The sequence below is a fragment of the Moschus berezovskii genome, chromosome 4 (assembly GCF_049115385.1).
Source record: "Moschus berezovskii isolate FMDL1 chromosome 4, NW_MosBer_1.0, whole genome shotgun sequence".
NCBI lineage: Eukaryota > Metazoa > Chordata > Mammalia > Artiodactyla > Moschidae > Moschus > Moschus berezovskii.
The window spans coordinates 1,023,199-1,044,091 of record NC_142463.1 but is presented as its reverse complement, the minus strand read 5'-3'; the positions used below and the strand labels follow the sequence as shown (position 1 = coordinate 1,044,091).

General features: G+C 61.0%; 1 protein-coding gene across 12 annotated transcripts; it reads left to right on the top strand.

The window, feature by feature from the left end:
- Positions 1 to 296: 296 nt before the first annotated feature.
- CAPN10 (calpain 10) lies at positions 297 to 11,190 on the top strand. Of its 12 annotated transcripts, none has more exons than XM_088835043.1 (13): positions 297 to 616; positions 2,921 to 3,052; positions 4,268 to 4,464; positions 5,165 to 5,382; positions 6,266 to 6,407; positions 6,775 to 6,941; positions 7,176 to 7,396; positions 7,877 to 8,079; positions 8,163 to 8,418; positions 9,898 to 10,097; positions 10,280 to 10,419; positions 10,610 to 10,655; positions 10,826 to 11,117. In XM_088835043.1, exons 1-11 carry the CDS (start codon positions 482 to 484, stop codon positions 10,416 to 10,418), a joined length of 2,010 nt encoding a protein of 669 aa, XP_088691169.1. In that variant the 5' UTR covers positions 297 to 481; the 3' UTR covers position 10,419; positions 10,610 to 10,655; positions 10,826 to 11,117. The 12 variants fall into 12 exon arrangements, 11 of the variants coding, with proteins under 11 accessions (XP_088691169.1, XP_088691170.1, XP_088691171.1 ...); XM_088835044.1 differs by having other exon boundaries at positions 10,916 to 10,933; XM_088835045.1 differs by lacking the exon at positions 10,280 to 10,419 and having other exon boundaries at positions 2,921 to 2,951; positions 4,392 to 4,464; positions 10,916 to 11,190.
- The last annotated feature ends 9,703 nt before the right edge of the window (positions 11,191 to 20,893 follow it).

Sequence of the window (20,893 nt, the reverse complement as noted above, 5' to 3'; positions counted from 1 at the left end):
GGTGGCCTCGCCGGTCCCTTCAGCCTCAGGAGGCCGTCCCCACGCCCCGGCCCGAGCCACACCGGTTCGAGGAGACGCCGGCGCCGGCCTCCCAAGCGTGAGTCTCGGCTGAGACACCTCCAAGCGCCCCCCGCCCCCCAGCCCTGGAAGGAGAGGAACAACCGACACGGCCGCACGGCTCGGTGACGCGACTTCCGGCGCCCGGAGGGCGGGGCCATCCTGCCACGTGACCAGGAGCGCCGCGCCTGGTTGGTTGCTGGGACGACGGTTACCGGGGCGACGGGGCGACGGGGTGGGCGGGCACCCGGGCCCGGGGGCGCTGTGGGTGCAGCGGGCCTCGGGGGCCGGGGGGCCGAGCCGGGCCGGGCGAGGGGGCGCGGGCAAGTGGGACCGCGCGCGGCAGCTTCGCCTTTCCCTCCGGGCCGCGCGCCCGCTCGGCTGCGCTCGGCACCGGGTCGCGGGCTGCAGATGGGCGCCCGGGATGCCCAAGATGCGGGCGCCGGCCAAGGAGCTCTTCCGCGACGCCGCCTTCCCGGCCTCGGACTCCTCGCTCTTCTCCAGCTTCTCCACGCCGCTAGCCCAGTTCCGGGAGGAGATCACCTGGAGGCGGCCCCAGGTGGGGCGGAGGGGGCGCGCGGGGCTCTCGGGGGTCTCGCGCCGCGTCTCCAGGCCCGCTTCTCGCTGTCCTCAGGAGACGGCTCCCCGGCCCACCTTCCAGCCAGCTCCGAGTGTGCTGGACCCGAGCTCACAGCCCCCACCTGAGAGCGCTCCCTTCTGCAGGGGATTCACGGCCCCGCGAGCAGGGCGCTTCAGCACACGGCTAACTCAGCCCTACTTGGGTCTGCTGTGAAGGGCTTCTAGTCTGCAGGGTTCTTCTGACCATAAGCGGACTTGCTCTGTTTGTCCTGCTCCTCTGGAAGGGCCAGACTGAGCCTGCAAAGCCACGGCTGTTTTGTTCTGCACGCTAGTGTTGTGAACCTCATGCTGTTTCAGGTGTAAATATCTTACGGTGGCAGTTTAGAGGCATGCTCCGGCCCAGTGTGCTGTGCTGATAGTTTTAGAAACGGAGTGTCCGCTGAATAAGGCTGTCCCCGGAGCAACCTTGTTTCGTGGAGACCTCGGCATGCACCCACCCTGGAAGAGAGCCAGAACTGGCTTTCCTTGGACAGTACCGAGGGCCTGTTTGTTATGGAGATGCCAAGGGGCAAAGAGCCTGATCAGCTGGGCCAGTGGGTACTAGGTGCAATGGGAAGCCATTAGGGTGTCTTTAGCAGAGAAGTGGTTTGGTTGGATTTATGTTTTAAGAGGGCTTCCCTGGTGGCTCACAGGTTAAAGCGTCTGCCTCCAATGCGGGAGTCCCGGGTTCAATCCCTGGGTCAGGAAGATCCCCTGGAGAAGGAAATGGTAACCCACTCCAGTATTCTTGCCTGGAGAATCCCATGGACGGAGAAGCCTGGTAGGCTACAGTCCACGGGGTCGCAAAGAGTCGGACACGACTGAGCAATGGAACGGAACAGAATGTTTTAAGAAGCTCACTCTTCCGACAGGTGTGCAGAGGGCAAGAGTGCAGATGGTCCTGGAGAAAGAGGCAGGGGCTCAGATTAGTGCGACAGCCTCAGGCTGGGGCTCTGGCATGGGTGGATTTAAGGGCGATGTCCAAGGCAGGATTCATAGGTCTTCGTGACCAAGTGGAAGTAGAGACTGAGGATGAAGAGGGGATCAAGAGCTTCTAGATCTCTAGCCTGAGCACTGGGGGTGGGGGTGGGGGGTCCTGGCTGATGTGCTCCAGAAACAGGAAGTGGGCTGGAAGTGTAGGCTTGGGTTTTGCTCTCACAGGTTCAAGCGGAGCTGATGGTAGGCAAGTGGGTGTGAGAGCCAGGAGCTCAGGAGGAGCGGGGCTACATGATGCTCCTGGGAACAGGACCGAGCAGATGGTTTACTGTCTGGAGTCTGGAAGGGCATCTCGGAGGAAGTAGGGGCAGAGAAGAGACAGCTTGGAACCGAGCCTTAAGGAACCGCAGGTGCCTTGACAAGCAGACTCGAGAAGCAGCAGGCGGTGAGGGGAAAGGACAGCCGGAGCGCGTGGAGCCATGGATGCCAGGAGGGGGCTGTTGGGCACGGGGGAGCTGCGGTTCTGATGCCGCTGTGTCAGGAAAGAGGGGCACAGAGGACGCCCATGGGAGGTGACGACATGGAGGTGACACCGATGCAAAGCGGATTTGGGGCTGTGGACCTGCTCGGAAGCAAGGGGGTGTCATAAGGAGCAGGAGAGAGGAATTGGGGGGAGCAGCTCTCAGAGGAGATGGTTGGGGAAGCGTGCCCAAGGACAGTATATCAGAGGCGGCAGGCCTCGTCTCCCAGGCCTGTGCTGGTGGGATCCTGCCTGCTCGGCTCGGGGAGGGGGGCCGTGTATGGACTCTGGCCCTGAGAGCAGCAGGGTCAGGTCAGGGGGCTTCTGCTGGAGCCCCGGGCATGGTCGCTGCTCAGAGGAACCTGGGAGTTTTAAGGAGAACAGGAGGAAGGTCGACTCGTCTGGGGTGTGGGGGGCTGAGCCTTGTGGAGAAGCAGTACGGAAGACCCCCTTGAGACGTGCCTTTGTGAATTTAAAGGGAAACCATTTTCTAGACCAACATTCCACTGTTGCACGAAGAGGGTGGTGGGATTTGTCCAGAGTTGGGGGGGCGCCAATCAAGGAAGGTGGGCGGAGACAGGGAGCCCAGAATCCCAGCTGGGCAGGCTGATGTGCAGCCTGGAGGGGCTGGCGGGTGCCGGCCACAAGAGGCCAGCCGTTTCCCGTGCCCTTAGGCAACGCGGATGATCGGAAGAGCTCCTCCCCGACCCCGTCACACCGGGCCTCTGCTCTTGTTTTCGCAGCCAGCCCCGAGCACGATGTCACTCTGGACAATTTTCTTTATTTCAGGAAATCTGCGCCACGCCCCAGCTGTTTGCAGGTAGCCCGCAGGAAGGGCAGGTGAAGCAGGGGCTGCTGGGGGACTGTTGGTTCCTGTGTGCCTGTGCCGCGCTGCAGAAGAGCCGCCACCTCCTGGACCAGGTGTCTGCCTGCTGCCCTTGGCCTCGTCTCCTCCTCTCTCTTCCTGTCTGACTGCGTAGGAAGGAAGCCGGGCGGGGAGGGGGGCCTCCGCCATCAGGCCCAGCGGCCCCCTCTCCCTCAGGAGCTGGCAGGGTGCTTTCTGCTGCATCTGCTTCACCAGCTCCCAAGCCCTGGGTCAGCCATGTATTTGAGAGACACACACACACACACACACGTTTTAACACACACACACACACGTTTTAACACACACACACACGTTTTAATCTGACAGAACTGGGTTTTAGTTGCAGCATGTAGGATCTAGTTCCTTGACCAGGGATAAAATCCAACCCCCCTGCGTTGGGAGCATGAAGGCTTAGCCCCCAACCACCAGGGAAGTCCCAGGCAGGCATTTGGAAGAAAAAGATAAACATGCCAGCCCAAAGTAGGAGAGGGTCAGTTGAGGGATCCTATGCTGGTTTGGAGTAAGTTTCCTGGCTAGTTAGGGTAGTCGTTCTCTTTTCTTATAGGTTTTGAATATCAATTGGCAAAAGGTGGTTAGAACTGTTTCAGACGTAGGCGGACCCCACAGGAATAGGAGGCTGCTCAGACTCCTTCCCTAGAAGCACTTGCAGCCTGGCTGAGTGTGACCAGTCAAAGCAGCAGTGTTGACCCCTTTCCCAGTGGCTCCCATGTCCCCAGTGCTGGGCCAAGCCCACCACAGTTGCCAGCTTTCATTCTCACAGGCCGTGCTGGCCTGGACCCCCTCTTAGAAACGAGGCGCTGAAACCATGGTCATGTCCAGCTGACAAGGGCAGAGCCAGGACGCAATGGGGCTGTCTGGGTGCAGACCCCCTCTTGTCTCAGCCCTGGGTCAGAATCGCAGCCCCAGCCGTGAGCACAGGCCGGGCGCTGGCAGAGCTGAGTGGCCAGGCTCCAGGCGGGGTAGTTGCTGCCTCCACCACACAGGCCTCTGAAGTCACATTTGTTGTGGATTCAGGGCCTGCGCTCCCTGGGGACGCGAGCTCATGATGGCTGGCTAGAGCTTTGGGAGGCACCAGTTGCTCAGAGCAGCCCTGGCATCTTTCACTGGAAGGTCTGTGACCTTCTGTCCCCTGAGTGGCTTTTACACGAGCCCGACAGCCAGGCGCGTGCCGGGGGCCTCTGGCTGGGGCCGGGACACGCCGCCTGGGCCTTCTCTCACCGTCTCCTTTTGCCTCCCCCCACGCATGCTAGGTCTTCCCTCCGGGACAGCCGAGCTGGCTCGACCAGACGTACCGGGGCTCCTTCACCTGTCGAGTCTGGCAGTTTGGACGCTGGGTGGAGGTGACCGTAGATGACCGTCTGCCTTGTCTTGCAGGGAGACTCTGCTTCTCCCGGTGCCAGAGAGAAGATGTGTTCTGGCTCCCCTTACTGGAGAAGGTCTACGCCAAGTACGCCGGGCGGCGTGGAGGGGCCGGGTGGGCAGGCAGGGGTCCCAGGCCGCAGTGCCCTTGTGGGCCCTGAGGGCCTCCAGGGTGGGCTGGCCCGTCCAGAGACTGAAGCTCTGAGGCTTGGACCGTGGGCTGCTGTCCCCTCGGCCCGCTCCCCGTCTCCCTGCCCTCGTGTCACGGTCAGGCACGGGGGCGTCGCCTCGAGAGAGAGGGTGCGTGTTGTCCTCTATCTTCCCTCAAACCAAGCAAGACCAGTCTCTCCGTCTACCAGGCTCTCACCCTGGGGACAGGCGGCCTCTCTGCAGGTTGCTCAGAAGGAGTGAGGCGTCTGAGGTGTCAGGCTTGTCTGTCGTGGTCCTGAGACCACGGACGCCCTCCCTGAACGCGCTGGTGGTCGTGCTGAAGGAGGCTGGGTCGGGAGGCGGGCCTTCGCGGCAGGAGTGAGCCCCTCTGTCAACCTCCCATCCGGCCCAGGGCCTTGATTGTGAGAGACAGAGGGGTGGGTGCTCACGGCCACCGTGCCCACTCCTGCTGCTGCCCGCGTGGGCCTTGTGCCCTGGAGGCGAGCTTGTGCCTGGACATGGTGGGGACAGGGCGGGGTGGAAAGAGAGGCGATCGAGGTGGGTCAGAGGCAGGCCACAGGGGACAGGAGGGCTAGGGGCCCGTTGCCAGGCCTCACGCCGCCTGGCTGTCTCCCTAGGGTCCACGGCTCCTATGAACAGCTGTGGGCGGGGCAGGTGGCAGACGCCCTGGTGGACCTCACTGGTGGCCTGGCTGAAAGGTGGAACCTGAAGGACGTGGCCAGATCCAGTGGCCAGCAGGACAGGCCCCACAGCGTGGAACGCAAGACTTGCCGGCAGCTGCTCAGCTTGAAGGACCGCTGTCTGCTGAGCTGCTCAGTGCTCGGCCCCAGGACAGGTAGGGTGGAGCAGCGGCAGCCTCATGGGCCTGCATGCCTGAGCCCTCGCTGCCTCCTGCCAGAGCTTTGTACTCGGGTGCTGTCGGGACTGAGTCGAGAGAGGACCTTTGTCCTCAGAGCTGCTGTCCAGGGTGTGACCTTCCCTCCTGACCAGCCTTCTCCGGAGGGCAGTGTCCCGCCTTCCCTTGACCGGGACTGGCCTCCAGGGCGAGAGGGGTGTCTGCGCTGGGGTCCTCGGGACGCAGAGTGGTGGCATCATCTCTGGCCCAGCTGGTGACTGGGCGAAACCAGAGCTCAGGTTTCCACTTTAGCAATATACGTGCTCACGAAGCAAGTCTGTTGAAAGAAAAAGTCACCCAAACTTGACTCTGACCTGTCAGCGCCCTTTCTCAGCTGCTTCCTTCGCGAGACGCACGTGTTCTGAGCTACACAGCACTCTCTGGGAGCTGCGTGAACCTTGTCAGGATCCTACTTTGTCCCTGTATCTGCCGTGTGTTTTTGAATCCGTCCCTTAGTGTCCGATATTTAAGGTCTTTCCAGTTCTACACTGTTAAAGATGACAACGCAGTGAGCATCTGTGTGCACGATTGCTTTCACGTTTAAGATTATTTTTGTAACAGGGCTTTTGTCCAAAGCGCCATCTGGGCGACGACCCTGACTCAGAGAAGGTGACGGTTTGCAGGCCTGGTGGCAGCTGAGCCCAAATCCAAGGCCAGGCCCTCCCGGTGGCCCCACGCTGGACCAGGTCACACCCCAGTTGACTTGCCTGCTGTGGTCAGGATCCAGCGCCCGTGCGGTGCAGATGGCAGGCTGTGTGTCCCAGGCAAGGAGGCGGGCCTGTGTCCCCTCGGTGTGTGGACCTTGCGGCTGTTCCTCCCCCAGGGACCCGGGAGCTGGGCGAGTTTCATGCTTTCATCGTGTCGGATCTGCGAGAGCTCCAGGATCGGGCCGGCCAGAGCATCCTGCTGCTGCGCATTCAGAACCCCTGGGGCCGGCGGTGCTGGCAGGGGCCCTGGAGGGATGGGTGAGTGCGGGTGGGCGCTCTGGGTCTCCCTCTGCCTGTGGTGGGCCGCGGGGGGGGTGGGGGGGGCCGCCGTGGCCAAGAGCCGTCTCGACCGTGCGCGTACCCAGTGCCTGCGGCTTGGACCATGGTCAGGACGGTGTTTGCTTGGTCTCCGGCAAGGCCCCCTTGGCACCTGCTCTTGGGCCGCCTGCTTTGTGCAGGCCCCCAGACGGCCTTGGGAGGCTGGCTTCGTGCTGGGCCCCAGGACCCCAGTGACCCTGAGGGGCAGGGCCTGTCCTGAGGGCACCCACGGACGGAGGATGCCCCCTGGGCTGCAGGTGGGCGCTTGCTCCCGGGCCTCCGCTCCACTGAAGGGGGTTCCTTGCAGGGGCGAAGGGTGGAGCCGGGTGGAGCCGGCGGCCCAGGTGGAGCTGCTGTCGCAGCTGCAGGACGGGGAGTTCTGGGTGGAGGAGGACGAGTTTCTGCGGGAGTTTGATGAGGTCACCATCGGCTTCCCCAGCACAGAGGCCGGCCACCTGCAGAGCCTGCACTCAGGTGAGGGAGGCCTGGACAGACCGCCCTCCCTCTAAAGTGGGGCGGGCCACCCAGCACCCCTCTCGCAGCCCGGCTTCTCTCGAGGGCGGAGCGATGGTCCCATCCCCGCTGCCCCGGGGGGAGACAGGTGGCCGGGTGGGATGTCCTCATTGTGCAGGGGTCCCGACGCCAAGGTGGGGCTTGGGGCGTGAGGGGTACCCTGTCTCCGCGGCTGAGTGGTGCATTCCCGCCCAGGAAAGGTAATGTGCCACACTCAGGAGCTGCCCGGGGCCTGGGTCAAGGGCCAGTCAGCAGGAGGCTGCCGGAACAACAGCGGCTTCCCCAGCAACCCCAAGTTCTGGCTGCGGGTCTTCGAGCCCAGCGAGGTGTATGTGGGCGTCCTCCAGAGGCCCCGGGTGCGCGCAGCTGGCCACCCGGGCAGAGACTACCAGGCCGTTGGCCTGCACCTCTGGAAGGTAGCCCGCCTGGGCCTGGCGCCCCGCCCCATGGGACATGGAGGCCTGAGCCCCAGGAGCCCCCCGAATCCCTTTTCCACCCCACCCCGTCAGATCTGAGTCCACAGGACTCGCCTCCCTCCCTCCAGCCTGGGTGTGTCTTCTGGCCAAGGGCAGACAGCAGGGAAGCAGCCTGGCGGGGCCTGGCTGGGGGTCTCTCCAGCAAGCAGAGCTGCTGGGAGGCCTCCAGGGGGCGGTCCCTGCAAGCGCCCGGCTCTGCCCGCGTGCCCCTGGGAGGTCCTGTCCGCTCCCTCAGCCCCCTACCTCCAATGCGGATGGGAGGTCCCGGGGTCTTGGGTCACAGCGTTGCAGGCAGGCCTGGCAGGCCCAGGTGGCGTCAGCCAGGTGTCTGCCTGCGTGTGTGTCTCACGTGGGACGCAGCCGCGGTTCGCAGGGAGGGACCCGAAGGCCTGGGTGCTCCAAAGGGGGGCCTCCCCGCAGGTGGAGAAGCGGCGCGTCAACCTGCCCAGGGCCCTGTCCGCGCCCCCTGTGGCGGGCACCGCGTGCCACGCCTACGACCGCGAGGTGCACCTGCGCTCTGAGCTCGGCCCGGGCTTCTACCTGGCCGTGCCCAGCACCTTCCTAAAGGACGTGCCCGGGCAGTTCCTGCTCCGGGTCTTCTCCACTGGGAGAGTCGCCCTCAGGTGCGGGGCGCGCGGGGGGCGTGGCTGGGCGGTGCCCGCGGGCTCGCGGCTCGCTCACCAGCGCGCCCTGCTTGTCTCCGCAGCGCCGTCCCGCCGGCCGCCCCGAGCCCCGCCCCGCGGGAGGTCCCGCCGGCGGGCGAGTGGGAGACCGTGCGGCTGCGGGGCTCCTGGAGAGTCGGCCGGACCGCGGGGGGCAGCCGCAACTTCGCCTCCTACTCCAGTAACCCCCGCTTCCCGCTGTCGGTGCCGGTGGGCGCGGGCCCGCGCTGCGTGCGCATCTCCCTGCGCCAGCACTGCCGTGACCGCCAGTGCCTCCCCATCGGCTTCCACGTCTTCCAGGCAGGCGTCGGGCGCCGCTCCGCCCGGGCGGGTCGGGTGCGCGGGGCCTTGGGGTCTGTCTGCATCATCCGGGGTCTGTCTGCATCATCCAGCATCTGCGAGACTCATGTCCTGCTGTCCTAGAGTCTGTAGCCCCAGGGGTCACTGGTCAGCTCAGACAGCCCTGTCCACTCACCTGGGCTCAGAGCAGCCGGACGCCTGGGTCCTGTGTGAGGTGTGAAAGTGGCTCAGTTGTGCCGGACTCTTTGCGACCTGGATTCTCCAGGCCAGAATACTGGAGTGGGTAGCCTTTCTCTTCTCCAGGGGATGTTTCCAACCCAGGGATCAAACCTAGGTCTCCCGTATTGCAGGCTAATTCTTTATCAGCTGAGCCACCAGGGAAGCCCACCTGAGTCCTGTCCTGCCCCCAGATCTGTGCCTCCCGCCAGGAGCCCCCACAGGGCACACTGGGCACAGGGTTGAACAGGAGCCTCCCTAAAGCCACATGAATCCCTGGCCCCTCTCCAGTGCCTGGACCAGTGGGGGCCTGGGCTCGTGGGGACAAGCAGGGAGGGAGGGGCAGCCCACACCACCCCAGACAGGACAGGCGGAGGCACCGCGTGCCCAGTGAGGGCTTCTAGATCAGAAAGGAAACGTAGAGTGGTGCCCCGAGGTGCTCAGAGACCAGGAGCTCGAGGCAGGCCGAGTCCCAGACAGGAGAGGAGGAAGGCTCTCAGGAGAGAGTGCCATTTCCACAGCCCCACGTGGCCAGGAGCCGGGGCCCCACAGAGGGGAGACTGGCCCTGGGTCCTGGGGCTACCCAGCGTCAGGTGGCAGGCGGCCGCGGCAGCCAGGGAGTCACAGCGCCACCCAAAGTGCCTTCCCGGCCTCGGTCTGCCCTTCTGGAATACAAGCAGGACGTGCTTTGCAGACCTGCAGTTGGAGTATTGGGGGGAGGTGAAGTGCCAGAGGTCAGAGGTCGCAAACTCCCACCCCTTCTGGGAACCCCGCGTGAGGATGGGGCTGGGCAGGGGCCGGTGCCCCGAGGGGGGTGTGGGCCAGAAGGTGGCCAAGAGCTGTGCTGTCGTGGCACCTTGGGGTCGGCTCTTCTCTGAGAGGTTCCTGTGCCCTTGGGGTCCTAACAGCCGTCGGTACCACACTGTGGCCGTGCTCCACCCAGGCCACCTGGGGCGGGTCCCCAGGGGGCTTCGAGAGGAGGGCCAGGGAATGGACAGTGAGATGCCTGCCTGGGGGACCGGCACCTGGCACATTGGCGCTTCTGCAGGTCACCAGGCACGGGGCCACGTGAGCAGTGGGGCCCAGTGAGGGGCCTGGAGTGTGACGAGGGCCTGGCAGACTGCCCCCAGCCAGGGCGGCCCCCGCTGGGAAGGAAGCCAGGTCGAGGGTGCAGGAAGGGGACAGGCCTTTGCAGTCCTGGCAGCCGCAGCCAGTCTGGTCACCCACAGGAGGGCCCCCTGTCTGAGCCCCGGCCTCCCCCAGGTTCCGGTGGATGGCGGGGGCCAGGACGCGCCCTCCCTGCTGCTGCAGGAGCCTCTGCTGAGCTGCGTGCCACACAGCTATGCCCAGGAGGTGAGCCGGCTCTGCCACCTGCCCGCCGGCACCTACCACATCGTGCCCTCCACCTACCTGCCGGACACAGAGGGTGCCTTCACGGTGACCGTGGAGACGAGGATCGACAGGTGGGCGCCGGGGCTCTGCGCGTGCGTGCCTGTGCACCTGTGCACGCGGCTGTGTGCGGGTGTGGGCGTGTCCCCAGCACCCCCACCTGTGCATGCAGCTGTGTGCGGTGTGGGGCGTGTCCCCAGCACCCCCGCCCCGGTTCCCTCCCAGTGACTCGCACCCCGACTCATCTGTCCCACAGAGCACAAGGCCTGTGGAGGAGAGCCGACAGGCCTGGAGCTCACTGCCCGCCACGCACCACGCCCCAGTGTGCAGGGAGGCCCAGGATGAGGGGCCTGGAGCACACTGCCCCCCACGCCCCAGTGTGCAGGGAGGCCTAGGGTGAGGGGCCTGGAGCACACTGCCCCCCACGCCCCAGTGTGCAGGGAGGCCCAGGATGAGGGGCCTGGAGCACACTGCCCCCCACTCTCCGGGGTGCGGGGAGGCCTGGGCTGAGGGGCCTGGAGCACACTGCCCCCCACGCCCCAGTGTGCGGGGAGGCCTGGGCTGACAGTGGCGCCCTCTCCCGCAGGCGCTCCATTCACAGCCAGGAGATGCTGGGGCAGCCCCTCCGGGAGGTGCGTGGAGGCGGGCTGGGCTGGGCCCCGGGATGGGAGGGGCCCTCATCCCACCCCCCGGGAGCCCCAGGCAGAGATTCTCGGGGTGGTGACGGCCCTGGAGTAGGTGAGGGAGGTGGTCTTTACCTGACAGCTGGGCAGCGCCTCCCAGCCCTCGCCCCCTCCTTCAGGCCTCTTTCATGGCAGTGATGAAAGCCTGAGTGGCTGACCCTGCGTGCGGGCTCTGGTAACCCACGGTGGCCAGCCTGTGTGCGTCCTAGGAGCAGCAGCCCTGCGGTCCATCGGGAGCTGCAGGAAGAGCCCAGGCGGGCACCAGGGTCCTCGTGGCTGAGCCTCCTGGAATCCCTCCACTGCCCCAGAAACAGGCCGTACAGCGGACGAACGCGTCGGGACACACCTTGTTTGAACTATTTGTTAGAAACGTTTTTAGGATCCAGTTTATAAATAAACACGAGCACCGAGCATCGTCCAGCTGGTTTAGGTGGCCGGCAGGAGCAGGTGGGGGCACCCACCGGCCGCTGACACGGGGGTGATCGGGGGCCCGGGCGGGGCGGGGCTGGTGAGGGGGGAGGTGGCGGGTGGTGAGAAGGCGGGCGCACGACAGGTCTTGGGCGGGAGCCGGAGGCATGCCCATCCACATGGGTCCCCCCTCCAGTCTCCTGTCTCCCGTCTCCCTGCCAGTGGCGCTCAGGGGTGGACGCCACCCAGTGGCCGTGTCAGAGGTGCAGGCTGCAGTCCTCTGCTCGTGACTCAGCGGGGGTGTCCCTGCAGGCCTGACCCCGGGCCCCAAACCCCTAACCACTTCAGAGTGGGGGGCCCTGACCTTGGCCTGGTGTGTCTCCTGTCTCCACGAGTCCTCCGACTCCGCACCGTGTTGTCACCATGGTTGGGTTGTCTGGCCTGTTGGGCTCCTTGTCCCGAGTTACAGCGTCGTTTCCTGGGAGGGGCTGCAGGGTCTCTGGTCCCGGGCACACGGGAGGTCTTCCCGCCCCTTCCTGACTTGCACCCTCACGGCCGTACACGAGCCTGTGGCTCCATGGGAGCAGGCAGCATCCTCGGGAAACCCTGGTTCTGAGTCAGGGGGAGATAGGGTGGGGCCACTGCCCCTGGGGGACCACCCCGCACCTTCAGCGCCTCGAGGGGATCCCCATCCCCACCCTCCCCGAGGTACCATCTGATTTGTCGTCTTAGGGGTGGGGAAGAGGTGTCAGTCTCACCCTTGGCCTTCCTGCCTGGCCTCCGACCCCAGAGAGGGAGTTGGACGTCTGCACATGCCGTCCCAGTTTCGTGCTTGGAGACCAGGAAATGACCCCATCGCCCACTGTGAGCGGTCCTGTCAGGGGTCCACAGTCTGTAGCTCTCTGTGTCCCGCCGCGGCCCGGGGGCAGTGTCAGCTGCGGGCCTGAGTGCCTGAGGCCTGGTCTTCCCGCCCCTCCCTGAACGAGGGCCTGCGGGCCTGGTGGTGGCGGCACGTGGGAAGTCTGTCGTGCTCACTCGCTGGGGGAGGCGGCCTTCCTCTGGGGCCCAACCACCATCTACAGTCAGCGGGCCCAGGCCTGCTCCCGCCCTGCTCTGGGGCTGCTCCCCTTGTGGCCAGCGGCAGTCTCACCCCTGGCCCCAGCCTCCTGGTCTATCCCCTGCAGCTGCTCCTGTTCCTGCATCTCAAACCCACTGTCCCCTCGGCCCCTCCCCAATCCACCCAGTCAAAGAGTGCGCCTGTGCCAGGGCTGCCGTCTCCCTGCTCCCAGGGCCAGTGGGTGACCCAGCTCCAAACCGCACGGTGTCACCTCTTCTCAGACCGCAGAGGCCGACACTGAGACGAGTTTGGGGTGCAGGATGTTTACAAGGGAAGGAGATCTGATGTGTACACCCGGGGGCCCATGTGGGGCTTAAACGCAGGTCTCCCAGGCAGGTGTTAACCTCAGGCGTCCTCAGAAGAAAGAGCAGAGCTTCACGTGAGCACAGAAGTGGCCACCTGAAAGCCAGGATGGGGCCTTCGCCAGGAACCAGACAGGCCTGGGCCTTGACTGCAGACATCCAGCTCCCAGAGTTAGAGACATCAGCGCCTGTGGTTAAGCTCCAGGCCTGCGGGGTTTTCTCTTGGTTCCCAGGCCTTGGCCGAGGGCTTCCCTGGGGTGGAACTTCTCTCTAAGCCTCCACGGGGCATGCTGTTTGCAGCTGCCGCCGCCTTAAAAAAGATATCATCCTGAGATCAGCCAGGGAGAGGCCCGGGGGACAGCGGGCAGGGAATCTCTAAAGACCCGCAGGTCCCCCCAGCCTCAGAGGCCTCTGCGGTTGGCCAGCTCACCCCTGCCCGACGGCCCCACCCAGATGACCAGTGTCACTGCGAGCCAGCCCGTGCCATATGCCGCTCCCTCGGGCCAGCTCCAGTTGCCTGCTCCCCCAGGGCCGTCAGGGGGCCCTCAAGCCAGCCACTGTGTCTTAGCTGTCATCTACCACCCCCTTCCCTACCCTACTTGGTCCTGGGAGACTGGTGGCTTCAGTGAGAACAGAGAGTCAGGGCTTCAGACAGGGGCCCTGCGGATCATCCCCCTTCCAAAGAAGTCTGAAAAGGAAGATGCTGCCCACCGCCCATCACCATCAGCCCTTCACCCCCGGGCAAGGCGCCAGAACCCCAGAAGGAGGGCAGAATGCTGCCAGCTTTTTCCCAGGAGCTGGCGGGGTGACCCACGGTTCCCCTCAGTTCCCCTCGGGGCATCCAGGTCCCATGGCGGGGTCGGGTCAAGGCCAGGACCACGGCCACCGCAGATGGAAAGGCGGCCACCGCCCGGGGCAGCAGGTACTGGCCTTGCCCCCTGAGCCAGAGGAAACGGTGTCTGGGTGCGGAGATGCAGGGCACCGTCAGGGGTGGTCTCCACGCCCCTCGCACCCAGGCTCCCTCCTGCCATAAGCCCCTGGGCCTGCCCCGCTTGTTGCACTATCCCTTCACGAGAGGCACCAGACCGCTGAGCTGAGGGGGTCTTTCCTTCCTCAGGCCAGCCTCCGTGCCAGGCAGGCCAGTTCCAGTTGGGGCAGCCACCTCACAGCTGAGCTGTCGCAGAGCAGCTCGTGTTTCCTGGGCTCCAGTGTCCTTGCTGAAACTGTGGGCGCTAGGCTCTGGCCCATCCCGTGTCCAGACTCTTCCCCTTTGGTTTGCCCTGGAATCCTCGGTCTGGACGCATCTGCTGGGGTTGCTCCAGGTCTGCTGACGAGGGACAGGGACCTGCTGCCCAAGGTCCCCACTGCCCGTCCCCTCCTGCCCAGGGTGGAGGTCCTGATGTATTAGCATCCTCGGGCCCATCTAATGTCACGTCTGATTCCCGTCTCCAGGCCTGGCGCAGATTTCCCGGGTGGAGTGGGGCTGCAGAAGGCAGGCCCCCAAGCTCTGGGAGGGCCCGGGGCCCCGGGCAGGCCCACTGCTGCCCCACCCTCTGCCACACTGACTGACAGGTACCCAGGCCCCGCTCTGGGCTCCACGGAACCTGCGCCAAGCTGAGGGCCCTGCACGGAGCCCAGGGCTGTGTCCAGGGCCGGGCCCTCCTGGGATCCCCATTCTGTGGGCATGCGGGTGTTTAAAGACCTCCTCCCTCCCGGGCACGTCTCCTGGCTGACCCACGTGGGCGGGTCTGGGTGTGTGCAGGGGAGGGCACCTCCTTTCCCAGGCTTTCCCAGCAGACTTTGCCCTTAACACCTTCCTGAGTTTCCTTGTGGTCTTCACTTCCTGCTCCGGACTCAGCGGGCAGCACCTCCTCAGTGGGAGCCGAGTCCTCCCCAGTCTCGATCCTGGATCTCCTCTCTCCCCTCCCTCCCTTCTTCCCCGGGCCAGGTCAGCCTTGGGGGAGGCAGAGCTTCTAGGGTGAGTATCAAGACCCTAGCGCCCTGAAAGCAGGTGTCGGGGCAGGACGTCCTGGGCAGGAGGCAGGACAGGGTCAGATTGAGTGCACAAGGCCAGCCAGGCCAGGGCCAAGGCTCTCAGACACTCTGGGCACGTTTTTCTGTCTGTCTGTCTGTCTCCATTTACAAGCATGCCCGGCTCAGTGTCCCATGTCTGCCTCACTAGGTTCTACTGAATTTCTTTTTCTTCCCTAATATTTAACAGATTCATCCTAGCTTTCACTGCCTTTTGAAATGAAGGGAGAAGTCACTGTGTTCCCGAGGATGCTCGGGGTTTTTATGACCCCAGCACTTGGCCTTGGACATGGATGCTCCCTCAGACGAAGTCTTCTCTAGCTTTGAGGACGAGCTTTGAGGATGAGCAGGGCCCGCCAGTCCCCGGAGTGCTCAGCTCTCCAGCCCCCGGATCCTATCCCTCCCCAGGGGACCAAGGGGAGCTCAGAGGCGGCTGTGGGTTCTGGCTGCAGCCCGGGGCGGGTCCAGTCTGTGCAGTGACCTTCAGGTCATTCCTCTTTGATTCCCAGCAAGTGCAGGCTGTGTGTGCCCAGACAGCATGGCCCTGAGAATGCCATGGGAGCCAGCTTGCTGGGGTCCCTCAGACCACTGGCCGTGGAGGTTTCCTCAGGAGCACGCCTGTGCAGTTTCCTAACTCCCCCATGCCCTACACAAAGGCGCGGGCCAGGGCCTGGCCGCAGGCACCTGGGACTCCTGGTTCTTCACAAACCACCCAGGAGGTGAGGCTGCTGGGCGAGGCTCCAGCACTGGCTTGGGCAGACCCCTGAGGGTCCCCTGAGGGCCCGGGGCCTGGGCAGGAGTGATGCTGGGGCACTGAGACATGTGAGTGTATGTTCTGTGGGCTCAGCACTCAGCCCCCAGCCCCATGGAGGGGACCCGCCGGCATCGGCACAGCCCTGTGCACCACCCTGCTCCCCTGGCCCGTTCAATCTGAAGCCGCTCTGTGAGCAGGTGAGGATGAGGCCTTGGGCATCCCTGCCCTCCAGGCAGGCAGGACGGTGTGCACAAGGTCACCAGGGAGGCCTGGCAGTGTGGTGACAGACGACACCGGGGTTGGCGGTGGGGGGGAGGGTCTTCGACCCTCCTGGGGTAGCCAGCTGCAGGGCAGGGCTGGGAGGATCGGGCACCCTTGGCGCTTAGAGCTCTCTGTGCCTGCAGGGAGTGGCCTGGGGCGGAGGTGAGGCCTCAGGCCGCCGGAGGAGTTTGGTCTCGCTCTTCGGCCCAGTTTTGAGCAGGGCCAGGTGTGTGCCTGTTTGACACGTGTCTGGTTGAAGTCTCAGGAAGGGACTGGAGGCAGGGCCTGGCCAGAGGGCTGCTGCCTTCTTCCAAGGGAGACAGCAGGGCATCCTGCTGGCAGCTGGCGAGGGCTGAGGGCCTAGGGAGGGGGCTGAGCTGCGGTTCCTTGGGAGGCAAAGCTCACACAGTGATGCTTGCTGCTCAATCGGTCTGGCTGTCCAGACCGCCACAAGGAGAACTGGGACCCTCCAATCCAGCTCTCCATTTCCGAGGTCTTCATTTCTCTCAAAAGTGTTTTGTAGTTTTGAGCATTCTGGCTTCCATTCCTACTTTACTGACAGTTTCTATCATAAATGTTGAATTTTGTAGGATAATTTTTTTGCTTCTATTGAGAGGATTGTGTGTTCTCTTTTATTTCATGAATATAATGAAGCACACAGATTGACGTTCTCATGTTAAAATAAGCTTTGTAATCCTGGGGTACTTGTTCATGGTGCGTCGTTTGTTTTCTGTACTGGTGAATTCAATCAGCTGATCCTTCTGTTTCGGCCATGCTCAGTGTTCTCTAGTCGTGATTCGTGGGCTTAGTTGTCCCAAAGCGCTCGGGCTCTACCTCACCAGCCAGGGACTGAGCCTGAGTCTGCTGCATTGAAAGGTGAATTCTTAACCACTGCACCACCAGGGAAGTCCCTAGCTAATATTTTATTAAGGACTTTTGTGCCTGTGTTCAGGCATGATGTTGATCTATAGTTTTCTTGTAATGAAATCTTTGTCTAATTTTCTTTAAGTGTTTATCTCTGTATTTGGCTGCACTGGATCTTGGCGGTGGCACATGGGACTTGTAGCTGCGGCGTGTGGCACCGGGTTCCCTGCCCAGGAACCAGACCCAGGTCCCCTGCGCTGGACCAGAGTCTTAACCGCTGCACCGCCAGGGAAGTCCCACTCTTCGTCTAGCTTTAGTACGGGGGTAAACCTTGTCTTTGAAAATGAGCTGGGAGGTATTCATCCTTATTTATTTTCAGGAATGATTAAGATTGCCAGTGTTTCATCGATAGGTGTTTGACAGAATTCCCCAGTGACACCATCTGGGTCAGGAGCTTTCTTAGTTGAAAGGTTTTTAACTATGAATTCAACAGCTTTGATAGATATAAGCGATTCAAATTTTTTATTTCTTGTACAAATTCTGGCAAGTTGTGACATTCAAGAAAATTGTGAATCTTAACTGAGTTGTCAAATGTCTTTGCATAAAGTTATTAATAACTTTCCTCTATTATTCTAATGTCTGTGGATCTAAGTGGCACGTCCTCCTTCATTCTTTTTTTTGGACAGGAAAGTTGATTTACTGGTGGGAGTGAGTAAGGAGGGGGCCAAGCCAAGGCTCTCATGAGTGCAGGGCCTGCCGTTTGTCCCAGGAGCCATGATTAGGGATCTAATCGTGGCCATCTTTAGATGAGCTGCTTTTCTGCCACCATGTCTTCAAATTCATCCACATTAAACTTAGTCAATACCCACTCCTTGGAGATGTGGACCTTCTGGCAGGAAAAACTTGAACTTGGCCCTCTGGAGGGCTTCAATTACACACTCCTTGTTCTGCACCTTGGTACAGATGGACATTGTGACTTGGCCAATGTGGATCCTGGCCACTGTGCCCCGGAGCTCCCAAAGGCACCGTGTATACCTGTCTGGAGCCTAGAATGGGGACAGTATGCCAGTCATGAATGTCCACTGGAAAGGACTGTCTCCCAGGTCCCTTAGAGCAACCTGAACAGGCCGCACACACACGTGGACAGGTCGTGGGGGTTGTATGCACCAACCACATCTGAAAGTCAGCCAAGTGCAGCTCCCCCATCAACCCTGCCCCCGACCCCCTGATCAGACAGCCCGTCCACTCTCTTGGGCAGGAGTCCTCTTCCGGGCACAGGTTGGCCCAGGGTTTCCCTCTGCTCAAGCCTCTGACGCTCAGGGATTTCTTATTTTTAGGACTGCTGAGAGAACCCCGTCCCCTACGCCACTTTGGAGTCAAAAGTCCCCAAAGTACTTTCCATACTGTCTGTGAGTTTTCAGTGGGGTGCTGGCCATCTTTTTAAAAACTTTTTATTTTGGAAAATCTCCAGTAGACATAATGTTCATAACAGAAGGCTATGATGAACTCCAAGTGCCCGCCACCCCCAGCTTCAACAGTGATCAAACAACTTACACAGTTTTATCTGACCTCACTCAACAGTGGGGAGGTTTTAAAACAAAAACCACACATCATATCAGGTCATCTACCAAAACTTCAGCGTAAATGAAAGATGAGGGCTTTAAAATACACACTGCGAGGTCGTCACCACCTGAATCAGGCCAGCAGCCAGTGTTCACAGTCCCCACTGTAGCGTGCACCTTTAAAACTGTTCATCTGGATGCACTGGGATCTGAGGGTTCTGGCTGCAGGCCCGAATCCTGAATCCCGTGTGTGGTGGCGAGGCCTCGCCCACCAGCTTCTTGGAGAGTGCAGTCAGCCCTGCCCAGCGGGGCCGCGCTCTTCACGCCCCTGCCTTCCCAGCCCAGGCATCGGGCGTCGCCATCGAGGCCTCCTTGGGGGGACCTGGTTGAGGTGCTTCCACTCTAACGCTACTTCCTGTCTCAGGCTGTCCCCTCAGGCCCCCACACTCAAGGTCCACGCCCTGGGGGGGCTCCTCAGTAGGGAAGATCCCCCCGTGTTGTCTGACTCACCCACAGTCCCACGGGGCAGAGTGCAGCGCCGAGAAGCCCTGCCCTTCCTGCCGCTCTTGTCTGTGCCCTTGCGCCAAGTGGATACGAGCTGGATTGTGAACCGACGCGTCACGCAGCATCCTGACTGCCTGGCCGCTAGCAGCTCGGCAGGCCCCAAGTCCATGTCGTCTCCTGACGGGCGCGCCACCAAGTGTCCCCCATCTCCTCACCTCCCCTTTGGTTAAGAAATTGAAGTGTAGTGTGGGCTTCCCTGGTGTCCTAGACGGTTAAGAATCCGCCTGCAACACGGGAGACCCAGGCTTGATCTCTGGGTCAGGAAGATCCCCTGGAGAAGGGCACGGCACCCACTCCAGTATTCTTGCCTGGAGAACCCCATGGCCAGAGGGGCCTGGTGAGCAACAGTCCATGAGGTCGCGAAGGGTTCACACACGCCTGAGAGACTCGCATTTTCGCTCCTTTTTTCTCACAGCAGGTTTACAATCTGTGTCAATTTCTGGTCTACAGAAAGTGATTCGGCCACACACACACACATGGATGCGTGTTGTTGTTCCGCCACTAAGTCATGGCCGACTCTCCGCGACCCCACGGACTGCAGCCCGCCAGGCCTCCCTGTCCATCGCCAACTCCCAGAGCCTACTCAAACCCATGTCCACTGAGTGGGTGATGCCATCCAGCCATCTCGTCCTCTGTCGTCCCCTTCTCCTCCTGCCCCCAATCATTCCCAGCATGTGTGTGTGTATACATATATATGTATATAGAGTCTTTTGCATGTTCTTTTCCATTATGTTTTACCACAGAATACCCAAAATAGTTCCCTGTGTTCTACAGTAAGACCTTCCTGCTTGTCAGTCCGGTTACAAGAGTTTACATCTGCTAACCCCAAACTCCCAGTCTGCCCTCCCCCACCTCCCTTCACCTCCCCTCTTGACTTTGCCTTCAGGGCCTGGCCGTGGAGAGCAGCCCCCAGACCAGGGCTCACTGTGGGCACCCCTGGGGTGTCACCAACTGTGTTCTGTGCCCGCTGCAGCTCCTGTCACGGGTGACCAACTCCAGAGCTTAGATCAGGTTCAGGTGTGATTTTGGAGGTTTGGCAGGACCACTTCATGAAACAACTTTTTTTTCTTTTTAAGTACAGTTGAAAATTGATGGATGTAAACACCGTGTTGCAATCTCTTAAAAAGTATTCTCCTTATGGATATTAGATGATCCTGTCTTTGGCCACTGGGAGTGAGCTTGCTTTGGCTCTCGAGTCCCTTTGATTTTGGCTGACCACCTTGATCTGCTTTGCTCTCCGGTATAAAAAACCATTCTGGGTGCATCTTATCTGTTCCCCAACCCAGACCTAAAAGCATCTACTTCTTTCTGCAGGCCCCCTTCCTCTTCATGAGAAACGCTAGCCAGAGACCACAATCTGGCTGTTAGGCGTGTTGGTTTCTAAGCCTTATCAGCAATCAGAACCAAGAAGCTTTACAAACTGATACTCTTCACTCACATTCAGGTCTGCTAGCTTTGCTTCTTTTCTCAGTAGATTTTTGTTTCCTTGGGGTGCGTGGGCTTCGGGAGATGTGGCTCTAGAGATCAGGCTCAATAGGTGAGGCACACAGGCTTGGCTGCGCATCTGGGATCCTCCCAGATCGGGGATTGAACCCACTGGCAGGTGGACTCTCTGCCACTAGGCCACCAGGGAAGCCCCAGATCTGCTTGGTTTTTACGAAGTTTTATTGATGATACACCTTTATCCTACAGCGGAAGTCTCAACAATGCCCGACACAATTATTCACTTGCTTATCCCACAGCACAACAGTCTCAAAATTAAAACCTCATATTACTGTCAAGAACATGATTACTGAAAACAATTTAAGATGCACTTTTACAAAAATCATTGAGTTACACAGACGTACAGGCAAAACAGTGTTTTTAAAATATTTGGAAGGTGATTACAGACAATGGAACGTTTTGGCCATTCTCTCTGTCCTCAGGCTATATGGATATACAATCAAAATCCTGGATTTTAAAATCACTTGGAAGAATTTGGTAGGATTATGCTACCAACTGATCTTGCAAATTAATTGTCTTCACCTAGCTTTCAAGTTCAAGAATCCCTTTTAAAATATAATATAATTTCGTAATTGGATAAATATTTACCTGGTTCCAAAGCCAAATCTACAGACAAAACATATTCACCGAAGTTGAGTTTCGATCCCTCTCTCCCCTCACCTCTTTTCTGCCTCATCCCTGTAGGTGTCCATTTAATTTTAAGCAAATGTTATGCCTTATTCGTTCAACTGTAAAAATATAGCCTTCTGCTCCTACACGAATACATGAGCATCAACATCCTTTTTTTCCTTAGCCGTATATCCAGGAGCTGACCATATACT

What these genes read in the sequence shown, in the direction of transcription:
- CAPN10 (XM_088835041.1), top strand. Translation starts at nt 482, where the DNA reads ATGCCCAAGATGCGGGCGCCGGCCAAGGAGCTCTTCCGCGACGCCGCC. An exon ending in AGTGCTCGGCCCCAGGACAG is followed by an intron (nt 5,383 to 6,265) that starts GTAGGGTGGAGC and finishes TTCCTCCCCCAG; the next exon opens with GGACCCGGGAGCTGGGCGAG. An exon ending in TGGGGCAGCCCCTCCGGGAG is followed by an intron (nt 10,656 to 10,915) that starts GTGCGTGGAGGC and finishes TGTGCGTCCTAG; the next exon opens with GAGCAGCAGCCCTGCGGTCC.